The sequence below is a fragment of the Xyrauchen texanus genome, chromosome 12 (genome assembly GCF_025860055.1).
Source record: "Xyrauchen texanus isolate HMW12.3.18 chromosome 12, RBS_HiC_50CHRs, whole genome shotgun sequence".
Lineage (NCBI taxonomy): Eukaryota > Metazoa > Chordata > Actinopteri > Cypriniformes > Catostomidae > Xyrauchen > Xyrauchen texanus.
The window spans coordinates 40,064,606-40,088,071 of record NC_068287.1 but is presented as its reverse complement, the minus strand read 5'-3'; the positions used below and the strand labels follow the sequence as shown (position 1 = coordinate 40,088,071).

Genomic DNA, 23,466 nt, shown 5'->3' with positions numbered 1-23,466 from the left:
TGGCGAGTTTTGCAAAGGCCCGCTCACATTTTCTTTAGAAAATGTAAAAAATCTGTTTCCGTTTACACTGCTAGCCTTAAGGGGTGTTGTAGCTCATCAGTTTATTTCCATGTTCTTGATCACTCTTAGTGTTCAGGTCTTTTTTCAAGGTTATAATGTTATCCATAAAAGAGACAGGAATATAGATGCAATCTGTCCTTGAATCTTTCAAGAAAAGTATTAGCCAGAGTAAATTTGTCACAGAAATACCTTATAGGCTTATGAGATTTGCATGGGTAGCTGAAATGCTAATTCCATTCATCCATTTTCACGATGGCCTGTAAATGCTAATGAGATTGTCTTGACAGATACCGACTCCAGACAGTGAGGTCTCTGGCTGGGGTAAGCCTGATGCTACGGCTGCTCTGGGCCTGCCTCAGATGGGACGATATGTCTGTAAAGCCTTCACCTGCTGTCGGGACAACACGGACAGGTTGGGACTCGATAGCTATACAGTCACTTTACTGTTCACACAGAAACTTTAAAGTCTACATGGCAGCCTCGGTAAACTTTTCCCTTGCACTTCATAGAAACATCTGACACTGATATCACCACCACCGAGATCATCAAGCGGCGAGATGTTGGGCCTTACGGCATTCGTTCAGAGTATTGCATCAGAAAGATAATCTGTCCCCTCGGGGTGCCTGAGACTCCCAAAGGTAATGGTGACTAAAGTAATATGGCTAAAAACAACACACTGATCTGCTGCCTGGCATATGTTCTTTATCATGCCAAGCTCAACAATGACCAAATTTGGCTTGTCCATCATTACTTTAAACAGAGACTCCCACACCTCAAAGAAAAGGCCTACGATCCAGTGCTCTGAGACCAAAGAAACCAGAACCAGCGAAGCAGACAGGGCCTATTGTGATTGAAACCTGGGTGGCTGAGGAAGACCTGGAACTATGGGAGATTCGAGCCTTTACTGAAAGGTTGTAATTGCCTCTGTGTCGTCTTTTTCCTGTTTCATGCAACCCAAACAACGTCCCTGATTTATTGAGTTCGTTATCCAACAACAATCATCATGCATTCCCCAAACTAACGCCAATGTTAAGATGATTAGATCTGCATCCCTGCAAATCATCGAAATATGATCTATCTAGCTAGACCATATGTGTGCGTTTTGAATGAGTTAATCAGCCTGTAATTTAAGTAAATTCACTGCTTCCTGATTTGGTAAATTTCACCAAATCAGTTTGTTCAGCTGTACACAGTACTTCATAGTAAGTTAATTATTAATTGATTAATTGCCGTTAATTCGATCGATTAAACTTATCGGTTGTCGGTTTCATTTATGAATGTGTTCAGTAATCATGCCAGAAGACGTTGATTTAACGGTCTGTGCAGTTATCCGCCACTAGAGGGCGCTTGCGGAGTGTTTCTATATTAATTGTTTTCTGCATACACCATAATAGTGTGTTAAAGTACAACCTGACAACAAGCACAGTTGATCTGCTGGTCTCCTTGCTTCATTAGCACATTCAGCTGACATCTCCCCCTCAATCGAGCAGTGGTCTTTGAAAAATGTCAAGTGGTAATTTCAAAACTTTTAGTGAACTTAAATGTGTAAAAGTTATATACTGTATCTTTTATACAATTTATTATTAACAATAATTAAATAATTCACAAATTCATACTTCACATTTGTTAATGTATGACAATACACTGAACTAATAATATTTTAAGAGGAAAATGCCAATACTTAATTGCATTATTTTAAATTATATTTTAACAGTAGGCTACATGCACATCCACTTGCATTTTGCTGTTTTAATGTTAACGATTAATCACCTAATTGACCGTTAATTTCTATGACAATCGATTATGAAAAATGTCTGAAAATGTACATCTCTAGTACTCAAGCCAACAGTGTGAAATGTACCTCTCGTATGATGCGAGCAGTCACCGTACAGGTATCAACGATTAACGTGTGTTCTCCCGACCGGAAAAAAAAAAAGTTTGGAGTTCGCATGATAGCCTAAAATCGCAGGTTTGCATCATTCTTTGAAAAAGGTTAGAATACCTGGTTAAAAGGTTTTGTATCCAAACAAACCAAAGTTTACCCAGGCTCTGATTAATAAAAAAAAGCGATCATCACAGTACTATATTACGGTATTGCTCGTTGCAGGATGGTATTACGCCATTCAGTATTAGGAACTTATGCCCTGTTTCACTTCAACTTTTCAGTTTACATTTTTCTCAAATTATCATATGGTTTAAGGTTTTGTTTAGGTTTTCTCTTTAATCCATCTGACTTGCTTGCTTTCACAGGGTTGAGAGGGAGAAGGCACAGGCAGCTGACCCGACTAAGGTTAGTGTGCAGAAGAAGGCAGAGGAGGTCAAGGCCCAATTGGAAGCTCAGCTTAAGCAGCAGAGATTGGCAGCCCAGCAGGTGGTAATGTAGACATATCCCCACCTGGGGCGCCCCTCTTTACTATCTAGGGGCACAATATATGAAAAAAGAGGGTGCTCTTCCCAATGGGCCTTTTAGATTGGTTTTATGAAACCCGATAGCTTTTACTTTTTAAGTTCCAGAAAAATGGTGCGTTCTAAAGAATAATTTGTATAATTAAAATATATGCATTTAATTATAATCCACAATGGTAGATTTGTCATATCCATTTCTAATAATGCCCCATGCTGATTTTTTCTTCTGTTTGATAGCAGTCAATAATAATGATCAAGAACAATTATTTCCATTATGGTCATTTATATTAAAACAGTATTGACAACTGTTACACTGACAGCATTTGATCAGTAAATACATTGTAAAAGAAATGGGGGGGGGCTTTAATTGTACTATACAAAAATGTATAGTATTACTAAGAAAGTTTATCTAAAGCTTTGTAACTCTCTGGCTTAAACCAACCATATTGAATATGCATCTTAATATCTACTTGCCACATATATTGTATGTTATATTAATATATAATTTGTATAAGATTATATTGATTATATTGTAGAAACGGTTGGAGCAGCAAAAACCTGCAGGCACCAGCAGCACATGCACCCTGACCAGCACACCTACGACCCCTGGAACCACCCCTCAGAAGGTGGTGGTGGGGGCTGTTGGCGGTCCGGTAACTACAGTGCCAAAAGTGGTGATGACCACCAAGCTTGGCTCTCCGGTAACATTCCAGCAAAACAAGAACTTCCAGCAGTCCTTTGCTTCCTGGGTCAAGCAGGGCCAAGGCAATACAGGTCAGTCTTTCCGTTAGATATATGAGGCATGGTCAATGATGTTGTTTGACAATTTTTATGTGATTGCTTGCACTTTGGTGTATTTGCATTGGACAGAAGCTGAATTACCAGCCTGTAGCAGTGTTGTTGTTGTTTTTGTTTTTTTACTTTTTAATTGGTCATTTTCATTTATGGTGTTATTTTGTGGTCCGTTTTCTATGCACAAAATAGTATTGTTGTCTAAATGCCATAAGTGGATGCAAGCAGTGCGATGATTATGGAATGCATTGGCATAAAGTCAGTGGTGCCTAGCTTATATCCTAAATAAGATACACAGTTAAAAGTCTAGACTATTTCATTTTCTTGATGCAGGACATCAGAATACAAGAAGAATATCATTGTTGTATATTGCAACACATAAATCTTTCCAAAGCCACCCGTTTCTTTTTAGGCCTGAAACATGACACAATTAGAGTCCTTCTAGTCAAGTCCATGTTCCACATGAATTTTTCTGGGCACCACTGCTGAATTTCCTGATTGAAATGTATGTGCAAGGGTGGTGACCAGACCTGTGTCTTGCAGTCTCCACCAGTTCTGTTGTGACTGTGGCGGCGAGTAGCGCCACCACGTCCGGGCAAACGTTCCACATCACAGCTGCTGCGGGGTCGATGGCCGGCAGTGTCATCGCAGCTAAACTGCCTGTTCCAGCCAACAGCAAGATAGTCACAGTGAACATGCCAACAACGCAAGGAGGTACAGCAGGCCTCTTGCACCACTGGCATGTGTTTTTTTTTATATATATATATATGTTAGGCCTGTCTGCACACAGAGAGTCACAGAATTCTGATTTCTGAATAAGTGTTTGCAGACTTTTTGGTTACGTAGTTTCTAAAATGATGAGTAACATTCCTTGACAATGGGTTGGTTAATACTAGTGATAGACCGTTGTATCAGCCAATATTTGGCCATTATGTGATTATTTACTGACAGCCTTGTCAATGGATTCATCTATGTAATTTTGTGTAGGTCTCATTTGCTGGCATTAAATTCCATTTATGTGTATATCATCATATAACATGATTGGCCACCCTTCGCTTTAGATATCATCATATGAATCAGCCAATGAAAAACCTATATCATTCAACCACTAGTTAATACAACTTATTAAAGTCTGAAGCTTGGTGGAAGGTACCCAAATTTGTTCTAAAGCTTTTCACCTCAGAATTCACTGTAGTAGGTTGTCATTTTGAAAACCTAGGTTGAATTCCGTTGGTAATTTGAGATCAATTGTTCAGTTTGGTTTTTGGTCATTTACTTTTATTTCTCAATCTAAAGATAAATACACATGATTTAAGGCAGTGTTTTATCTTTACAGGGTTGGTGCAGGTACAGCAGAAAGTGGTGGGCATCATTCCATCAAGCACAGCAGGCAGTGCACAGTCCTTTCCCTCATTCCAGCCCCGTGCTGCCACTATTAACATCAGACCCAACACTAGCACCTCCACACAACAGGTATGGACCTTAGATATCTCATCCAACATTCTCACTAAAATTATACTGTATTACAGTGTATTAGGGCTGGGATAAACGATTATTTTTTAAACGATTAATCTAGCGATTTATTTTTTCGATGCATCGATTAATCTAACGATTCATTTTTTTCAGTCCGATTCGATTTCGATTAATCGACTTGTGACAACACCAGTAATACCGGTTTCATCGGGGGTGGGGGTGTATAAAATGTTAAAAAAAAAAAATTTGCCGGGAGTTTGATTGACTATCAATCATAATACGCCATTTTTGTCCGACAAAGTAGTCAGGAGAGAGAAGATTAACGTCGGTGGATTTGAATTTGAATAATGGATTGTAGGCTACTGTACTGACGTCTTTCCGCGGTTAAAACGACAGTCCTTCTGATGTAGGCTACATTCATGTTTAGCCTATTTGATGCTATAAATTAACCAAGGAAAAATGATGGGTTCATGAGCAGCTTTAACTGAGGCAATCTGTCACGACACATTAAAGAGCTACAAAATAGTAGGCCTATTTATGGTTTAATTTTCTTTGAATGACCAAATTTGAAAGTTGAGACTTTATTAAATGTTACCTGTTTTGGATCCGACGAATCGACGCGCATATTTTGCGTCGACGTATTTTTTGCGATGACGTCGACGCGTTGTCCCAGCCCTACAGTGTATATATAGTCTTCACTATGGTCCCTCTTATAGAACTTCACCATTTTTGGGGGTTTCCTACATGTACCTGTTAGCGATATTGTTTTTAATAATTCTTAATGTCCAGGTCGTTACAACTGGAACTCTCCGTCCGGGGATGGCAATGATACGTTCTCCACTGCAACAGACCACCACCCTTGGCAAGACTATCATTCGTGCTCCCCTGATGGTTCAACAAGGTAATCTTACACTTGTGGTGCCACCCTCCAAAAATTCTTCTTATTTTTGTAAATCAATTTAAATCGATTAATCGGCAATTTAAATCGATTAATTGGCTAAAAAAGGTAATCGCGAGTAATCGGCAATTTTGAAAGTGCTGAATTTTGACTATAAATATAATTATTTTCCAGTCAAAATGCTTTTATTTCCTTCTTAGGAAAGAAAGCAAAACAATATGTAACAATATTATGCATTATTACCATTTTCCAAACAAAGACATCTGCAGTTTAAAGATAGAAATGGACTAAAATAGCACCAATTCAAGTAACATAAAACATTTCGCAACGTCTAAGTGGGAGATTGATTATTTGAAAGAACTAAGCAACCTTTGGTTGAGTATTCATCGCATTGGGCATTAATTCTCTTAAACTCTCATCCTCCACAGACTGCGGCTATCCGCTTTGCTACAACAATCGTGAAGCTGCATTCATGATTTGTGTCAATCCCAGCGTCTTTGAACTCAACATGAATTAAACTTGTAGACAACATATTATTCTGCATTTTCATGATAGTTAAGACTTGACATGCTTTGTCAAAAATCCCATCAAGGTTGTTTTGTAATATTTTTACATCCCACTTGGGAAAAGCTGCACATACTCTTTTGTTTTAATTGAATAAAAAAAGAGCTTTTTGATGTAAATTAATTCAGTGAAATTCTCTTGATTTGTGGCAAATTAATGCTGAACTTTTGCAATACATTTTGTTTAGACCAGATTAAGGGCTTTTCAGACCGTTTGCTTCGTTCCCGAAACGGGGACTAAATTGTTACAATGTTGCATTTTCTTCTTGATTCGGTTTGCTTTCACAAGGCAACATTTCAAAACAGACCAAAACTATGCCAATAAAAGTAGCAGGTGAGCAAGCTGTCCCCTTATTGGTATAAAAATGTGTGAGAATTTTCTAGCATCGCCAATTAGAGGTTGTGCTCCAAAAACAAATGATCCATCCATCGGATGGATATGAGTTATAAAGTTTCCGTCATGGATATTTATATCAAATAGAGAAAAAACTGGTGTGCACTTACTAAGATTACTACGGTAACCTGAAGGAAGAACAGACAGATGCGTGTTGTGCACATTCTTTCAGAGTTGGGCAGCGAATCTTCACATAATGACAAAATATGATGCGTTATATTTTTATTATGCAATCTTTTTTTTGCAATTTTGTAACACTATTTTATAACAGCTTATAATAATGAATAGACAATACACTGGAACAACTAGAGTCTAGTTACTAGACGCAATGCAGCAGCCATAGACGTTTGTCGAGCATGTTATTATATATACAGTTATGAACATGTAATTTCCCCTTGAGTACTCTTGAGTACTCGAGTAGGCTAAATGACCAAAATACTATCCCTTGTTCATATATTCCTAAACCGAACCAAGGGAGAAAATGAGCCAGGCTCCGAAACAAACGCTCCAAATGAGCCAGGTGTGAAAACGCCCTAAGACATAATCAAAAATTAAACAAAAATATTTAATCTAAAATGTTCTCAAATATTTGAAAATAGAAAATGTGCATTATCAGCTAATCTATAGGTAGATTTTGCACCTGGCAGAAAGGAAGGTGGCATTTTGTTTTCAGTTTCGCTGACAGTTATCAATTGAAGCTAAGATGACTGTACAGCTACCAAATAATAAGCCTGGGCATTATGATGTTCTAACTAAAATATAAAGCACAGTATATTTCTGGCACTTTGTTTGGGTGTAAATGTGTTTTTCTTTTTTTTTTTTTTTTCTTTTTTCTTTTTTTTTTTTTCTTCATCTTTGTATCACACAGGTCAAGGGCAACAGGCAGTTCAGAGCAGTACTGGAGCTCAGGCGATGGGCACCCCACCTCGCCTCTCTGTACCAACCCAGCCCCAGACCCCTCAGACACCCTCTGGTCCCCGACCGCAACAGGGTCAGGTCAAACTCACCCTCGCTCAGCTTACACAGCTTACCCAGGGGGCTCAGGTCTGTACCAGTCCTAAAGTCACCATAAAGTCAAAAATGAACACTTTTTATACATTTATACACATTCCTGGTATTTGCACAGTTCATCATGGCACGTTATTACCTTTAATCTTGTTGAGTTTCATGCAGGAATGCGTAAATTATGGAAGTAAAATAGGTTGTAAATTTTGTTGGCAACTGAATTATGATTTACTGTATAGTACTGAAGAGTTTATAGAATAAATTTACACTTTCACTCTTCAGGGTGGGAACCAGGGCTTGACTGTAGTGATCCAAGGGCAAGGTCAGACCACAGGCCAGCTGCAGGTTATCCCTCAGGGTGTGACGGTCATTCCAGGCCCCGGTCAACAGCTCATGCAGGCAGCCATGCCCAATGGCCAAGTCCAGCGGTTTTTGTTCACGCCCATGTCCAATGCAGCTGTGTCTGCACCCACTGTCCCTTCCACAACAACCTCAATGGGCACCCCAACCACACCTGTCCCAGCTGCTACCAGCAACACCATCACCACCCCAGCAGCACCCATACAACCAGGTGAGATGAAAGATGTGGTATTATGAAAAACCTGTGCATAATTATTAAGTTCATGGGAAAATTTAGGCAAGAATCGATTCTGGGAGTATTCTGCTTGTGTTTCAAGAATAAGGGCTAATCAGATATGTAATTATACTGTAGTCCCTAATCTGCTGATTATTTTAAAAGTCGAACATAATTGATGGTCAAATAACAAGAGCTCAAATTTAAAGAAGTGCTTAATATTTAACCATAGATGTGCATGCTTTTGTTCACAATTATCACACATTGTTTTACGAGAACTTTACATAAAAGCATCCTGGAGTTGATCTTGTTTTGAACTGGCAAGTCCTGCATTTATTTTATATTTGCATGCTTCTGTGTATAAATGCTCTTCTTAATTTATAATTTCTAGTGCTGTCAGTCGATTAAAAAAATGTAATCGCTTTTAATTCGCATAATTATTTGTACTTAATCGTGATTAATCTCAGATTTTGAAAGTTCTAAAATTTGACACTAAATATACTGCTTTTCCTGTCAAAATGCAATAATTAGGAAATGAATCTTAGGAAAGGATTGAAAACAAAACCATATTTAACAATAAAATGCTTTTTATAAAAAAAAAATTCTCCCCAATTTGGAATTCCCAATGCGCTCGTAAATCTTCATGGTGGTGTAGTGACTCGCCTCAATCCAAGTGGCTGAGGACGAATCTCCATTGCGTCTGAGACCATTAACCCACGCATTTTATCACGTGGCTTGTTGAGTGCGTTACCGTGGAGACATAGCACGTGTGGAGGCTTCACGCTGTTCTCCGCGGCATCCATGCACAACTCACCATGCAAACCACATTATAGCGACCGCGATGAGGTTATCCCATATGACTCTACCCTCCCTAGCAACGGGCCAATTTGGGTGCTTAGGAGACCTGGCTGGAGTCACTTAGCATGCCCTGGATTCGAACTCGCGACTCCAGGGGTGGTAATATAATGCTTTATTAAAATTTTTCCAAACCAAGTCTTCCAAAATATAAAGATAGAAATGCCCTGAAATGGCCCAAATTCAATCAAAAATTTTACGTTTCCCAAAGTGGGAGTTTGACTAATTGAAAGAACTAGTCCCCCCCCCATAGATTGAATATGCATTGCAATGGGCCTTAAATCATTTTAAACTCAACAATATTAATCTGCCGGTAGACTGTGGCTATCCACTTTCCTACAGCAATTGTGAAGCTGCATTCATGATTTGCATCATGGCGTCAATACCAGTGTCAAAAGCGTCACTTTGAACTCCACATGAAAAGCTTGCAGACCAAAACATCTCATTCTGCGTTTTGGTGATCATTATGACTTCTGTGGTCATTAAAATGCACCTTATTTGGGCTGAAAAATACTTTATTTCTATCACATCCCTTTCTCCATCATTTTATGACTGACACGGAAGCACTGTTGTGTGTGTATTGTGAAGTTTGCACCAGTGTAATGACTTCGGACAGACACATTGCAAAGGTTCCGCCCTTCCACAAAGTGTTTATGCTGGTTTATGTTGTATTAACTGTAAATGCGTTAATTGCTATTAAGAAGAATCAACGGGTTAAAATTAATCCTGTTAATTCTTATATTTTCTCACTCTCTCCTCTCTAGCAATTCAACCTGCTCCACAACTCCAACCTCCAACTGCACATCCACCCACCTCATCTCTTCCCCCATCACAACCGCAGCAACTCGCACCCACTCTAGTCCCAACCGCCACCATTCCCAAACTGACTCCCACTCCACAACCCCGCCCACCCGTACAGCTCCTGCCTCAACTGCAGGCCCCTCCTCAAACCTCCATCAAACCCCACACATCTGCAACCGCCCCTGCCTCTCAGATAGCACAAGTTACACCTCCCGCACCTGCCCAACAGGTCACCACCATTCCCGTTGCCCCGCAGGTCACCACCGTAACCACAGTCCAGCCGCAGATCCAGCTTCCCCCACAGCTCCTCAGCGTTCCCGGGCTGCAACAGCAGGTCATCTCTCACATCCAGAGTCAGGTAAAAAAAAAAGTACTGCAAAAGTGACTATTGCAAATAATATTCAGTATCACTCTTGGCATTTTAAAACCCAAATAAACTTGTATATTTGCACTATTCTTACCTTATTTGCCATTTGTACTTTACTGTAATTATACTGTATATAACTGTTTCCATGTCAAGTTAGATGCTAATTGTATACTATAAAGTTTAATCTAATGTTCTGCAGGTAGCAGCCCATATTCAGGCTCAGGTCCAGCAGGCTGGTACAGCAGCTGGGATTCCCCAGCAGATCAAACTGCAGCTGCCCATTCAGATCCAGCAGCAAGGCGGAGGGCAAGTCCAAACCCACCAGATCCAGAACCTGGTGACGATCCAGACAGCTAGCGTACAAGAACAGCTCCAGCGCATACAACAGCTCTGTGAACAACAGCAGCAGAAGAAGAAACAGCAGGAGGTGAAGAGAGAGCAAGCCCAGCAGAACACCAGTCAGAGTGACCTGCTGCAGAAACAGGTGTGTACTCTGATGTGACCCAAGTTAATCCAGAGTTGCACTTACAAATCCAGAAAGAATTTTGGCATGTGTTTGAATCAATCTGACATTTATGTAACAGGATATTAACTCAGTTAATCAACACACATTGTATTCTTTAAATAAAAGCAGTCTATTGCAAATTAGATGCTTTTTTGAGACTACGTGAAATCAAAATTGAACCCATTTATTTTTTCAAAATGTGCCCGGCCTTAGCGTACTTTGTTACTGACAAAATAAAATCATATTTTTATTATTATCTCCACCTGTGAAACAAATGTTTTCTGCTAATGTAAACAAGAAATGATAGTTCTGTCTACAGATTATTAGTAATAATAAATGTTTATTTAACATTGGTGTCTATCATGCTGATGTCGCTTCCATTCAAAATCAATAAGCAAAACGTTGGGCATCAGTTGAGTGTTAGGATTAGATTAAGTTGTAAAATAAATGTTTTTTTTCTTTCCACAGGTGGCTCAGAAGCAGAATGTGGCCATAGAACAGTTAAAGCAGAAGAAGACCATGACTCCTACTGAAAGAGAGGAGAACCAGAGGTAACCTGCCTCCTCTGTTCCTTGATTACTTGGTCGCACCCATTGTATATTACACATAGGGCTGGCTATTGATACAGATTTCCCGATTCGGTTTAATTCCGATTCACGTGCTCTCAATTTGATATCTATATCAATTCATATGGGTATATTTCAGTTATAATGTCCATTTTGATTACATATCAAAGAAATATATGAAAGAAATTGTCTCCCAGTTAATGCTTTTAATTATACAGAGGACCTTCTAACTAGGTACATTAGGAAAATATAAATTTTCAAATTATGTTTGATTTGTTTTTTTGCTTTTTAAAAATGTAATAAATCCTTATATTCTAACAAAAATATCATATTATATTGCATACTTTTTTAGTTACATGTAAACTTTATAAATTATGCATTAAACAAGTATATACGTTGATTTGTAGAATAAGCGCATATTACCTCATCCGTGCTATTTGTGATTTAAATTGAAATGTTTATGCTTTGTTGTTTTTGATCAACAACTCCCTGTAAAGAACTGAAAAGCTATTAAAAGAGACATTATTCAATGACAAATGGATTGCATGGATCTCGTCTTTGAACATGCTTTATGCAATGAGTCAAACCAAACTTTTACCCTCAACACACAGTGAAAGGATCTCAGTGCTGAACTTTGCCAATATACTACTCGATCACTGGTTAGTGAAATTTACCAGCCAGTGACTAATCACAGAATGTTTTAGTCACATATGCCAGTGATTTACTCGCTTTGTAGAGAGTTTAAGAATTGAGATCGTTCAAATGATGATCGTGATGCACCGAAATATTTATATTTTTACCCAGTTTTAATGACTACTCGTGATAGATCGATATAGTGACCAGGCCACAAGTCTTAGCTTTCCCTTGTGTCACTTCCGAAATTTACCAATTGATTTTTCAATGGATAGTAGACAATATGTGTTTTCAAGACACATATTTTGTATATCAGCCATCTTGCTCTCTAGATATCGGTACTGGCTTTGGCCATTCAAAAACCGATATTAGTCAACCACTGATTAACAATGGAAATTCAGTTGGTATTGGAAATGCAATTTAATTAGATTCCATTGCAAAAATTACCTAATTTGATCCTGTATAAAAATGCAGAGTAATCATTCGCTGAGGTGGTATAGCCTAGTACCTGAAACGTTTAAACCCCACAATTTCATGTACTACCACTATCATAGGTTGCAGGTTGCTCCAGGGAGCCCATTTATGCTAAAGCTACATTGCATATTAATATATTATGTAGTCATTTTTTATACGTGCTCCCCTGAAGCAATAATTATTGGAGTTCATTTATGAGAATAGATAGGTCTTAATCACACAACTCTATAACACTGCACCCTCTTTTGTCTCGCTGGGCAGGATGATTGTTTGTAACCAGGTAATGAAGTTCATCCTGGATAAAATCGATAAGGATGAGAGGCAGGCAGCCAAAAAGAGGAAACGGGAGGAGTCGGTCGAGCAGAAGCGCAGTAAGCAGAATGCTAGCAAGCTCTCAGCGCTGCTCTTCAAACACAAGGAGCAGCTGAAGGCTGATATTCTGAAGAAGAGAGCTCTGCTCGATAAAGAGCTGCAGCTACAAGTGCAGGTAAGAGACATGGGAGGAAGTACACTTTATACACAGAGAAAAGCTGTTAGTTGTCTTTGTTAATGCAAGCATCATTATTATGTTTAGCTGTAACTTAGGGTTCCAGATTTGAATATGCAGACTTTGGTATGGGCTCTTATGACTTAGAATGCCCTAGAAACCACATAGCATCATGCTAAAAACCAATCAGAACACCTTCGAAATTGAACAGCAAAGACCTTGCATCTAAAAGTCAGTTAAATAACTGATTGGTGTGTAGTTCTTGTTGCTCAACTGGTAGAGCAAGGCACTAGCAATGTCAACATCATTGATTCGATTCCCAGGAAACACAAACTGATTAATGTAAACCTTGAAATCACTTTGGATAAAAGCATCTACCAAATGCATAAATGTTATGTAAATGTAGTAACTATTAAAAATTACTAATTTAGATAACTGAGAGCTGGGGTGAGTGTTGAGGTACACATGGCCCTATGCTTCTATTTTGGTTCATAGTTTTAATGCATTGCATGCTCTTGTTTTCTGTTGTTGTTTCAGGAGGAGTTGAGGAGAGATCTCATTAAACTGAGAAGAGAGAAGGAGAAAGCTCAGGCTGCAGCCGCACAAGCGGCAGCAGCAGCAGCGGCGGCGGCCGCCGCCAGCGCTCACACACATGCCGCCCTCTCCACATACACACCGACGGTTACTTCCCCCTCCTCCACACACAAACGCAAGCGGGACGAGGAGAGAGATTCCGCCTCAAAGTCAAAGCGAAAAAAGATGATTTCCACTACCTCAAAGGACAGCAAGAGAGACATCAAGCTATACTGCATCTGCAAAACACCCTACGATGAGTCCAAGTATGAGACCTTTGCTTTCCTGTAGTGTGTGTTTTTAAGTTCAAGGCCAGTAGAGCATAACTTGGTTTCCGGAAGTATTTTTCCTATCCATTTCTTACACGGATTGCATAAAATATTTCACAAAAGAGTTCTAAGCCATGAACAAAACCAACCAGCTCTGAGGTTTTAACATTACACATTTTGATTTGAAGTATTTGAAAAACTGACAAAAAGACAAAGGAGCAAGACTGTGTAATTGCTGTCTTTCATGAGGGCATGAACTACAATCCCATGAACTTTTGCAAATTATGTAATCGAATTAAAATGATGGAAACATTTAAATTTATGATATACGGTTGTTGAATTGAAGTACAGAACCAATATATTTTTAGTTAATTGCAAGTATACAAGTAGTCCAATTCAAAACTCAGTCACGTCATTCGCACTGCATGGGATTGGGTGGTTGCTGAGATCTTTTTGCACGGTTTGCCATGAATCTCTTGATTGGTTGATCATTTCCCTTTAGGATTATGTAGAGTGAAGTTTTTCACCAGGAATTCTGCTAATTTAACACAAATTGTTAAAAATGAAATAACTGTTAAATGTTGAAATAACGCTGAAGGCTTCAAGAAAAGCATATACCTTCAGTTAACAACCTTGGATCTCATCTGTCTTTTAAAGTTTTATGTTTAACTAAAAAACAATTCCTCTTTGGAAGAAATGTATGGTATTTTACTTCCAGAACCAGGCTGATGCGCATTATTTTCATCAGAAATTCATATTTTTGCCACCGAAATCATGCTTAAAGACACATATTTTCCATGAGCGCTTGACCATGCACTCATTTTATATATATATACACACCAATCAGCCACAACATAAAAACCACCTGCCTAATATCATGTAGGTCCCCCTCATGCTGCCAAAACAGCTCTGACCTGTCGAGGCATGGACTCCAAAAGACCTCTGAAGGTGTGCTGTTGCATCTGGCACCAAGATGTTACCTTTAAGGCCTGTAAGTTGCGAGGTGGAGCCTCCATGGATCGGACCAGCACATCGGTCCAGCACATTCCATAGATGCTCAATCGGATTGAGATCTGGGGAATTTGGAGACCAAGGCAACGCATTGAACTCTTTGTCATGTTCCTCAAACTATTCCTGAACAATTTTCGCAGTGTGACTGGGCACACATTATCCTGCTGAAAAGGCCACTGCCATCAGGGAGTACCGTTGCCATGAAAGGATGTACATGGTCTGCAACAATCTTTACTTAGATGTTAGGTGTCAAAGAAACATCCACATGAATGCCAGGACCTGTCTTCTTCCCATAGTGCATCCTTCTGCCATCTCTTTCCCAGGTAAATGATGCACGCGCACCCGGACGTCCACATGATCTAAAAGAAAACATGATTCATCAGACCAGGCCACCTTCCTCCATTGCTCCATGGTCCAGTTCTGTGGACAGGGGTCAGCATGGGCACTCTGACTGGTCTGCGGCACTGCAGCCCCATACGCAGCAAGCAGCGATGCTCTGTGTGTTCTGACACCTTTCTGTCATGGTTTTTAGCATACAGTAGCTCTTCTGTGGGATCGGAACATGCGGACCAGCCTTTGCTCCCCACGTGTATCAATGAGCCGTAGGTGCCCATGGCCCTGTCTTTGGACCACTTTTGGTAGGTACTAACCACTGCATACTGGGAACATCCCACAAGACCTGCCGTTTTGGAAATGCTCTGAACCAGTCGTCTAGTCATCACAATTTGTCTCTTGTCGACAAATTGTACAGCTTTCATGTGTCTTGGCATGCTCTCTATCAATCTTTCACATTGCTGTTGGGTGACTTTATGCCACTCCTGGCGCAACAATTCAAGCAGGTCTGCTTGGTTTTATGGCTTGTGGCCATCCATCTTCCTCTTGATCACATTCCAGAGGCTTTCAATGGAGTTCAGGTCTGGAGATTGGGCTGGGCATGACAGGGTATTGATCCGGTGGTCCTCAATCTACACCTTGATTGACCTGGCTTTGTGGTATTGAGCATTGTCCTGCTGGAAAAAACAATTTAGGGGTGCTTCAGCAAGGCTGGAATCGGGCAGATTCGGACACATGAATCAATCCATGTACAAGGATATCCTGGAAGAAATCTTGCTTGCTTCTGCTCTGATAATGTTCCACAACTCTGAGGATTGGATTTTCCAGCAAGACAATGCTCCATGCCACTCTGCCACGTCAATCAATGAAAATTTGATGGAATGTCCCTTACTTCAGCTAGCTTAGTCTTTCTCGGATGCCATGTTTGTTGTTTACAGAAGCATCGCAAGGATTACGTTGCTACGGGGACGCTGCTTTCTGACGAGCTGCTCATATACGAGAGTAAAGTGTACACCGCTTATCCAGTACATTTAAACAGGAACCCAGCTTTCTCACAATAGCCCGCTATATGGTGTCCATCTGAACGTACTGACAGAACGGTTTGCTCATCAAATGTGATCAACTTGTGTCCACACTCAACAGCGCCACCCAGTGCATTCTGTTATAACTGCCGGTTTTAGTTTATGTGTTCAGGATTTAACATGCATCTCACTGTATGTATGGCCAGCAAAGCAAAACTTTGCGAAATTCAAATAGTATTTTTACTTTTCGAATACTTATTGCAAACGAATACTGGAGTATTCAACTATTCATGCGCATCCCTAGCACACACAGCTCTCTCTCTCTCTGGCCTCCCCGGCTCTTCTTTTTTCCCTCTCCCGCTGATTAGGCAATTCAGTGACAGGAGTGCATCCTCGTGGCCCGGCCGAGCCCTCCTCCTAGTCACAACAATATAACTGAAATATACCCATATGAAAAGATAAATCCTGGAAATTCATTGGTTAAAAAGTGTGGAAACCTGGTGTTAGAGAAATGTTCGAATAGATGTGAGATCAATCAAACATTTAGATACTCTGTCCCACTTTTGCCACAGGTTCTACATTGGTTGTGACCTGTGCTCTAACTGGTATCATGGAGAGTGTGTGGGCATCACAGAGAAAGAGGCCAAGAAGATGGATGACTACATCTGTTCAGAATGTAAACGAGCACAGGAGGGCAGCACAGAGGAACTCTACTGCATCTGCAGAACTCCATATGACGAGTCACAGTACGTTTAATAAGCATTATCAGCTGCTTCAAAAGAAGTATTTCAAAAAATATGTTCACATATAAAATTGTGCCTGACTTTGTTTTTAGGTTCTACATTGGTTGCGACCGCTGTCAGAACTGGTATCACGGTCGCTGCGTGGGCATCCTGCAGAGTGAAGCCACACACATCGATGAGTATGTGTGCCCACAGTGCCAGTCTACAGAGGATGCTATGACTGTCTTGACACCGCTCACAGATAAAGACTATGAGGGGTTAAAGAGAATACTGCGCTCCTTACAGGTTCATATTGAAACATGCATTACATTTTATTACCATTTCTCAGTTCCTGGTCTTCCATGAAGGCAATGGCTATTGATTATCTGATATTTTTGTTAGCCACATTGAATCTTAGAGCTTACAACCAGGAAGCTTATGTTAAATGACATGTTGTTTGTGTATTTGGTACAGGCACCAATCTAATATTACTCCACAGAATGTCTGATTTCGGCATCTTTAACCTAAGCTTCCAATGTGGCATAATCAACAATTTATCTTTTAAAAGATGACTAGTGTGAATGTTACAATTATAGTGAATGTTTTCTCCGTGTTAGTCTCATAAGATGGCATGGCCATTCCTGGAACCAGTAGATCCGAATGATGCTCCAGATTATTATGGGATCATCAAGGAACCAATGGGTATGAGTTTATTTTCCCCACTTCAGTTCATAGATATATGATCAGTGGGCAATTTATTTTACTTGCCAAGCATTCCCTTTTCCTCTTTTTAAATTGTAATAAAAAAAAACATTTATATATTGAAGTGGCTCCTTGAAGCTGTGGCGACAAAATTGTGTAGCATTTGAGGTCATCGAAAAGATGCTTAAGCATATTATTTCCTGTTTCCCTCTACAGACCTATCTACGATGGAGGAAAGAATACAGAAACGCTTTTACAGCAAACTTACAGAGTTCGTAGCGGACATGACCAAAATCTTCGACAACTGCCGCTACTACAATCCCAGCGACTCACCTTTTTACCAGTGTGCAGAGTTCCTGGAATCCTTCTTTGTACAGAAGCTCAAAGCTTTCAAAGCAAGCAGGTAACGTCTGCTTTCACACATAACATAAAACAAACATAGGATGATTTTTAGGTAGATATTGACGCAATGGGCCACGAAAGGCTGTCCGTTACATTGGTTTTATCACATGTAAGGGGCTTTAAAACTGGCGCCAACCGCAGTATGATAAAATATGCTATTGTTCTGTAAATGGATGCACATTTGACTAATATTGATCAGAATAAACTATTATTTTGCTTGGTGATCTAGGTTATTAGCCTAACTGTACTTGACGCATTAATATAGAATTCAACTGTTGTGCGGTCGCAGGTGTGCGCATATTGGCTAGTTGACGATGGATTTTAAGGCACGTTCACACCAAGAACAATGACTATAACGATAAAGCCAAAAGTATACTTCGGTCAGACACGAACGCGAGGCGTCTACATACAGGACACACATTTCGAGCACAATTCATGTGGCCCAATTTTTTTATAACCACGCATACTCTTATCACCTGGAATTATTTGCATTTATTAGTGTGTCCAAAAGGTGGCAACACTCACATTTGAGCCATTGCTATCACGAAGTAGCGCTTTAAGATGTAATCGCCACTAAACATAAGGAGACGAAAGTGGAAACAATTACAGTCTATGTGCACGTCAAGAGCGTGTTTGAGGAGGTCTGGAAATACCTGCATTTGTATAACTCGTGTCTAAAGGAATATAAAGACATCTTTGTGGGTCTAAACTCTTTAATAGTCAGGTGCCTCATAGAAGTCGTAGCGCACATGCGTCAACCTCCTGTGTATGCGTGCGCTGTCATATGGGGAGTATACTTTGACAGACTTGCGTTCGATTGTACGCAGATGCTAAAGCCCAAAGTATTCTTCGATTTTTATGTGAACGTTCAACATCTGTGTACAGTCGAACGAGATCTGTCAAAGTGTACTCCATATACTGTGCGCGATTTATACAGGCGGTTGGCGCACGCATGCTACGACTGGCATGAGACACCAGACTATTTATCTTCAGGAGTTTAGACTCATAAAGATGTCTTTCTATTCCTTCAGTCTCTAGTCACACGCGCTCTTGACTTGCACATCCACTCTTGTTCGTGGACCCACTATTAAGTGCAAATAATTCCCGGCGCATGCGCGTTCAAAGCATACTGGCTGCTCACGTTCAGTGCTTGAGCACGCTGCTGATGATGAGATTTGCGTTGCGCGTCCTGTCCGCGTCAGACCGGAGTATAATTTGGGTTTAAGCCTTTGCATCAAAACCATGGGATACTTTTAAGATTAACTATAATAATATCCATAATAGTGTACATAATGTTCTGTTTATTTTAAGTTCAGTCAAGATAATGGATGTTGATCTCCTCTGCATTAGATACAAGTAACAGATTTTGCTAGCTTTGTCATTTTCACCGCAACTTCAAAGGAGGCAAGACAGTTTTGTCGATATTAGCGCCGAATACCTGAGGTCATTTTATTCTCCCAGCTAGCATAAGCTTTTCCTTATCTCATCTCCTTTAATACTTCTCACCATTATTTCATTACCCCTGGTAAACACAATTGTTTTCCAGATATCCCTTTTCTTAAAGGCATCTTTGAAAAGGGAGTTTGACTTGTCAAACTGGTGGATTTTTACGGACCTCTGCGATGAGCTTCTGTTCAATGTCATCTGTCGTTTTAAATGCTCTAGCCCTTTAAAGTTGGATGGATTTTGATTGGCTGTTAATGTTTTTGTCATTTATTAGCTAAAAAGAAATTGGCTTTGAAAGTGATCCCAACAAAATCGTCCCTCTGTGTCGTTATCTTCATAGTTGTGGTGTGGACTCTTCTATTCTCTTATAGTTAGACAGGCTTTTATGGTTATAGTTACCATTATAGTTATCATTCATGGTGTGAACGGGCCTTTAATGCGGTACATCCAATTAGAATTCAGAGGCAGAACTATTTTATTTTTTCGCATTTCCACTTTGGCATTTGATCTGCTGAAAGTGCCTTGCCATCGTATTAGTTTAGCCTTACTTAATGTGTCATGGTACTCTCATAGTAAATCTGTTTTACACTACTTTTTCATACTTTGCATTGTCTTATCCATTGATTTCCATTGCATTGAGTTCCATACATCCAATTTAGTTTTGTGCCTACTTATTATTGACCATAATCTCATTCACATTTTATGTCTGCAACTGCCCTCAGCTATTCTTTCCAATTCAAGTCAGGCAATCTAATTGTCAACCAACCTCTTTTCATAGACTGGCATGTCATCCTAACTTTATCTTTATTTCAATTGCTGTGTTCTGATTACATTGCCATTTGTGTTTGTGCTCCATGCATGTCATTCATTCCCATTATCCTTTCTTGCAGATTGTGATGACATTGTGGCTGAAGTGGTGGAGTCTTTATTTGAAATCATGGAACTTGCTCTTTTATAAATAGTGGAAACTGATGTACATTTAAATGAAATAACTCACATGTTTGGAAAAAAAAATCAGTCATTGAAACACTTGCGATGCCTTGATTGACAATCTGAGAGCGGCAGCCATGTTGAAGTGCTATGAACACCGTAATCAAGGGAAATGCTTTGCGTGCATACATGCTCATATGTGTAATTCTGTTTTCTGGTCACGTGATGTTATTTATAATGTATACGCTGATGCATGAACATTTATCACACAAACGTTTTGTTAGATTGGCTGATTAAAGACGTTTTACAAGACTGCTGTTCAGTTTTATTGTAATGTGCTTAACAACTGCTTGTTTCAACTGGTTGGTTGGTCTTTCCAGGTATTCATTGACAAACCTAGTGAACTACAAAATGCATAGTCGACTTTCTAAATAGTCGGTTTCAAATTGCTTGAAGGAAAAATAGATATGTAATGCCATTTGTCAGGGTATACAAATATTTTTAAACCCTTTTGTTAGGACTTCTATGTTGAAATAAAGGACCATGCTTTAAAACTAATTTTCAAATTGTATTTTTTTTTTCTTAGATGAATCTAGACTAAAATGCATTCCCTTTGCATTATGACAACATGGCTGCCATTCCTATGAACACTTGAGGGCCCCCCAACTAGTCTTGTTTTATTTGCAAATGTTCAATAAAACCCAAAGGGCTCTTAACGTCGTTTTCTCTGTTCTGTAGGTCGCATAACAACAAACTTCAGTCATCAGCCTCATAGAATACAACCACATGCTGTTCTAATAAACGTTGAACATTTAGTTCAAGATGGAACTTTATCCCAGTCAACCAGCATCGCACATAGCCGCAGTGTTTGTTGGAATATTGGACATAGACGCTGAGGCTTGGATCAAGAATGAACAGTTTACATTTTTGATCGTTAAAGCAATGAGTTTTGACTGGGATCTCCTTGTCTCATGTTTCTTTATGGAATTAAATGCCTACGAAAATGTTTTGTGAGTTTTCTAAACCCTCCCGAATCATGTTCGCATTATCCAGGACAACAGCCGTCTATCATGGGTGCAACCATTGTTTTTAACTTGATACGTAAGATTCAGCATACTACTTCAAAAGTGGAATGTGGACGCAGGTGGCTAATTGGTTTTTAAGCAATGGGGAAGAACGAGTACCTAAAATAAGACCTACTGTAAGAATGCATTAAAGACTGAAACATGCTCAAATCAAGAAGGTATCTTGTTTGTATAACTTGTCTTTTTTTTTTTTTTTTTTTTTGTATTACAACTGAAGAAATATTGATGTATATGAAACAAATAAATGGAGGGGACGGGATTCTCTCTTCTACATTGATTAATATGTCTCTATATTCTCTTCAGTTTAAAGTTATTAACCCTGAGTAGGATTCTATGCATTTGGATAATTCCAATTTGCAAGGAAAGGCCTGACAGTTTGGACTTTTTAACACAATGTACTTGTCAAAATTAATATTTTTGTCTAGGTAATTGTGTAACCAAAAGAAGTGCACAATAAACCCCACAAATAATATTTTCTATGTTTATAGTAATTGATACACCAATTCATCACTATAAATCATTTTCTCTGAAGTGAACTTTGTGTTAATTTTAAGTGCACTTTTCCAGTCTTGGTACAAAATGTGTATGACAATAACATGTATTGTTTCAATCTATGAGTTAAAGGGATAGTTCACCCAAATGTGAAAATACTCTCATTGTTTATTCACCCTCATGCCATCCCAGATGTGTATGACTTTCTTTCTTCTGCAGAACACAAATGGAAATTTGGGTTTAATAAGAACATCTCTATGTAGGTCCATACAATGCAAGTGAATGGTGACCAAAGCACATAAAGGGAGTATAAATGTTATCGGTATGACTGCAAAGTGTTTTAATCCAAGTCTTCTGAAGCGATATGATCTATTTTGGGTGAGACTAAAACAATAGTGAATAACTACGTTTTCACTATAAATCTTGACGATCGTGATTTCAAGCTCGATTACACTTGTCTAGTACTTTGTGCAGGCTTCAAGCTTTAGGAAGTGTAATCGAGCTTGAAATCATGTTTGTGCCTAGAGGCTTCAATGGCAAGATTTACAGTGAAAAAGGAGTTATATTTTGGTCTGTCCTCACCCAAAATTAGATCGCTTAAGAAGACATGAATTAAACAACTGGAGTCATTATAGATTACTTTTATACTTCATTTATGTGCATTTTGGAGCTTCAAAGTTCTGATCACCATTCACTTGCGTTGTATGGACCTACAGAGCTGAAATATTATTCCAAAAATCTTTTGTGATCTGCAGAAGCAGGAAAGTTATACACACCTGTTATGGCATGAGGGTAATCATATGATGAGATCATTTTCATTTTTGGATGAACTATTGCTTTAATAACTAGTTTAATCCTTGCAATACTTCTACAAAGTCTGTATGTCAACAAAAATCTATTTTCATGGATCATTTGTTTTAAGTCTACAAAGCCAGCACTTAAAATCTGGTCTTCATTTCATTTAATTTTTAAGTAGTTCCTGAAGGGCCTCCGGGATTACTGAATTACAATCTAAATAAACAATTTCTTCATCATTCCATTGTTTGACTCAATGAGGGGAAAATTATGAACAAAGACATATTTCCTGAAACATTTCTGTTTTAGCACTACTAAAGCCTTTGTTTCACTGGAGACAAGATAAATACCGACTGTTATTGTTCATTTATGATTATTGTAAATTATTATTTTTTTACATCCTTGGGCCATTTCCACCATGGAATTTTATATGTAACAGAGCCACAGATTGTCGATAATGACCAATCAGAATGAACCTCTGTCCTACTTGGACCCGCCCCTTTGATGACGCACACATTTCTTTTGTACTGAATACTTCATAAGAATACTAAATAAAAGGTCAAACACTTTTAATAATATTCACAATAGGTGAGAAAGTCAAAACTTGTGTTTTATGCTGCAGTACATTCTAGAGTATTCCACGGTCAATGCAATATCATACAAAAATTACATTAAGTGATCAAAAATAACTGCATAAATACCATATAAGCTTACTCACTTACGGTTTATTACGGTTTCTATTTACTAAAATAAGTATAGCGTTGATAAATATAATAAAAAAATATTGTTTCCCAACGTGATGACTCAAGTTCATACCAACTAGCTATCAAT

At 39.0% G+C, this 23,466-nt stretch overlaps 1 protein-coding gene across 8 annotated transcripts in view; it reads left to right on the top strand.

The window, feature by feature from the left end:
• Window positions 1-22,864, top strand: part of bptf (bromodomain PHD finger transcription factor) — a 49,361-nt gene extending 26,497 nt beyond the window's left edge. For 3 of the 8 annotated variants that reach the window (XM_052138963.1, XM_052138964.1, XM_052138962.1), the window contains exons 14-33: window positions 348-472; window positions 570-698; window positions 821-971; window positions 2,311-2,431; window positions 3,003-3,240; window positions 3,802-3,972; window positions 4,595-4,731; window positions 5,521-5,632; window positions 7,455-7,630; window positions 7,874-8,162; window positions 9,785-10,179; window positions 10,388-10,672; window positions 11,162-11,244; window positions 12,628-12,853; window positions 13,391-13,692; window positions 16,634-16,807; window positions 16,897-17,089; window positions 17,401-17,485; window positions 17,702-17,888; window positions 21,002-22,864. In XM_052138963.1, coding sequence (XP_051994923.1) covers window positions 348-472; window positions 570-698; window positions 821-971; window positions 2,311-2,431; window positions 3,003-3,240; window positions 3,802-3,972; window positions 4,595-4,731; window positions 5,521-5,632; window positions 7,455-7,630; window positions 7,874-8,162; window positions 9,785-10,179; window positions 10,388-10,672; window positions 11,162-11,244; window positions 12,628-12,853; window positions 13,391-13,692; window positions 16,634-16,807; window positions 16,897-17,089; window positions 17,401-17,485; window positions 17,702-17,888; window positions 21,002-21,038 — 3,616 coding nt within the window. In that variant the 3' untranslated portion in view covers window positions 21,039-22,864. Of the gene's footprint in view, window positions 1-347; window positions 473-569; window positions 699-820; window positions 972-2,310; window positions 2,432-3,002; window positions 3,241-3,801; window positions 3,973-4,594; window positions 4,732-5,520; window positions 5,633-7,454; window positions 7,631-7,873; window positions 8,163-9,784; window positions 10,180-10,387; window positions 10,673-11,161; window positions 11,245-12,627; window positions 12,854-13,390; window positions 13,693-16,633; window positions 16,808-16,896; window positions 17,090-17,400; window positions 17,486-17,701; window positions 17,889-20,223 lie in introns of all 8 variants that reach the window. The other 5 variants (XM_052138969.1, XM_052138966.1, XM_052138965.1 and 2 more) reach the window with 4 other exon arrangements.
• Window positions 22,865-23,466: the final 602 nt, after the last annotated feature.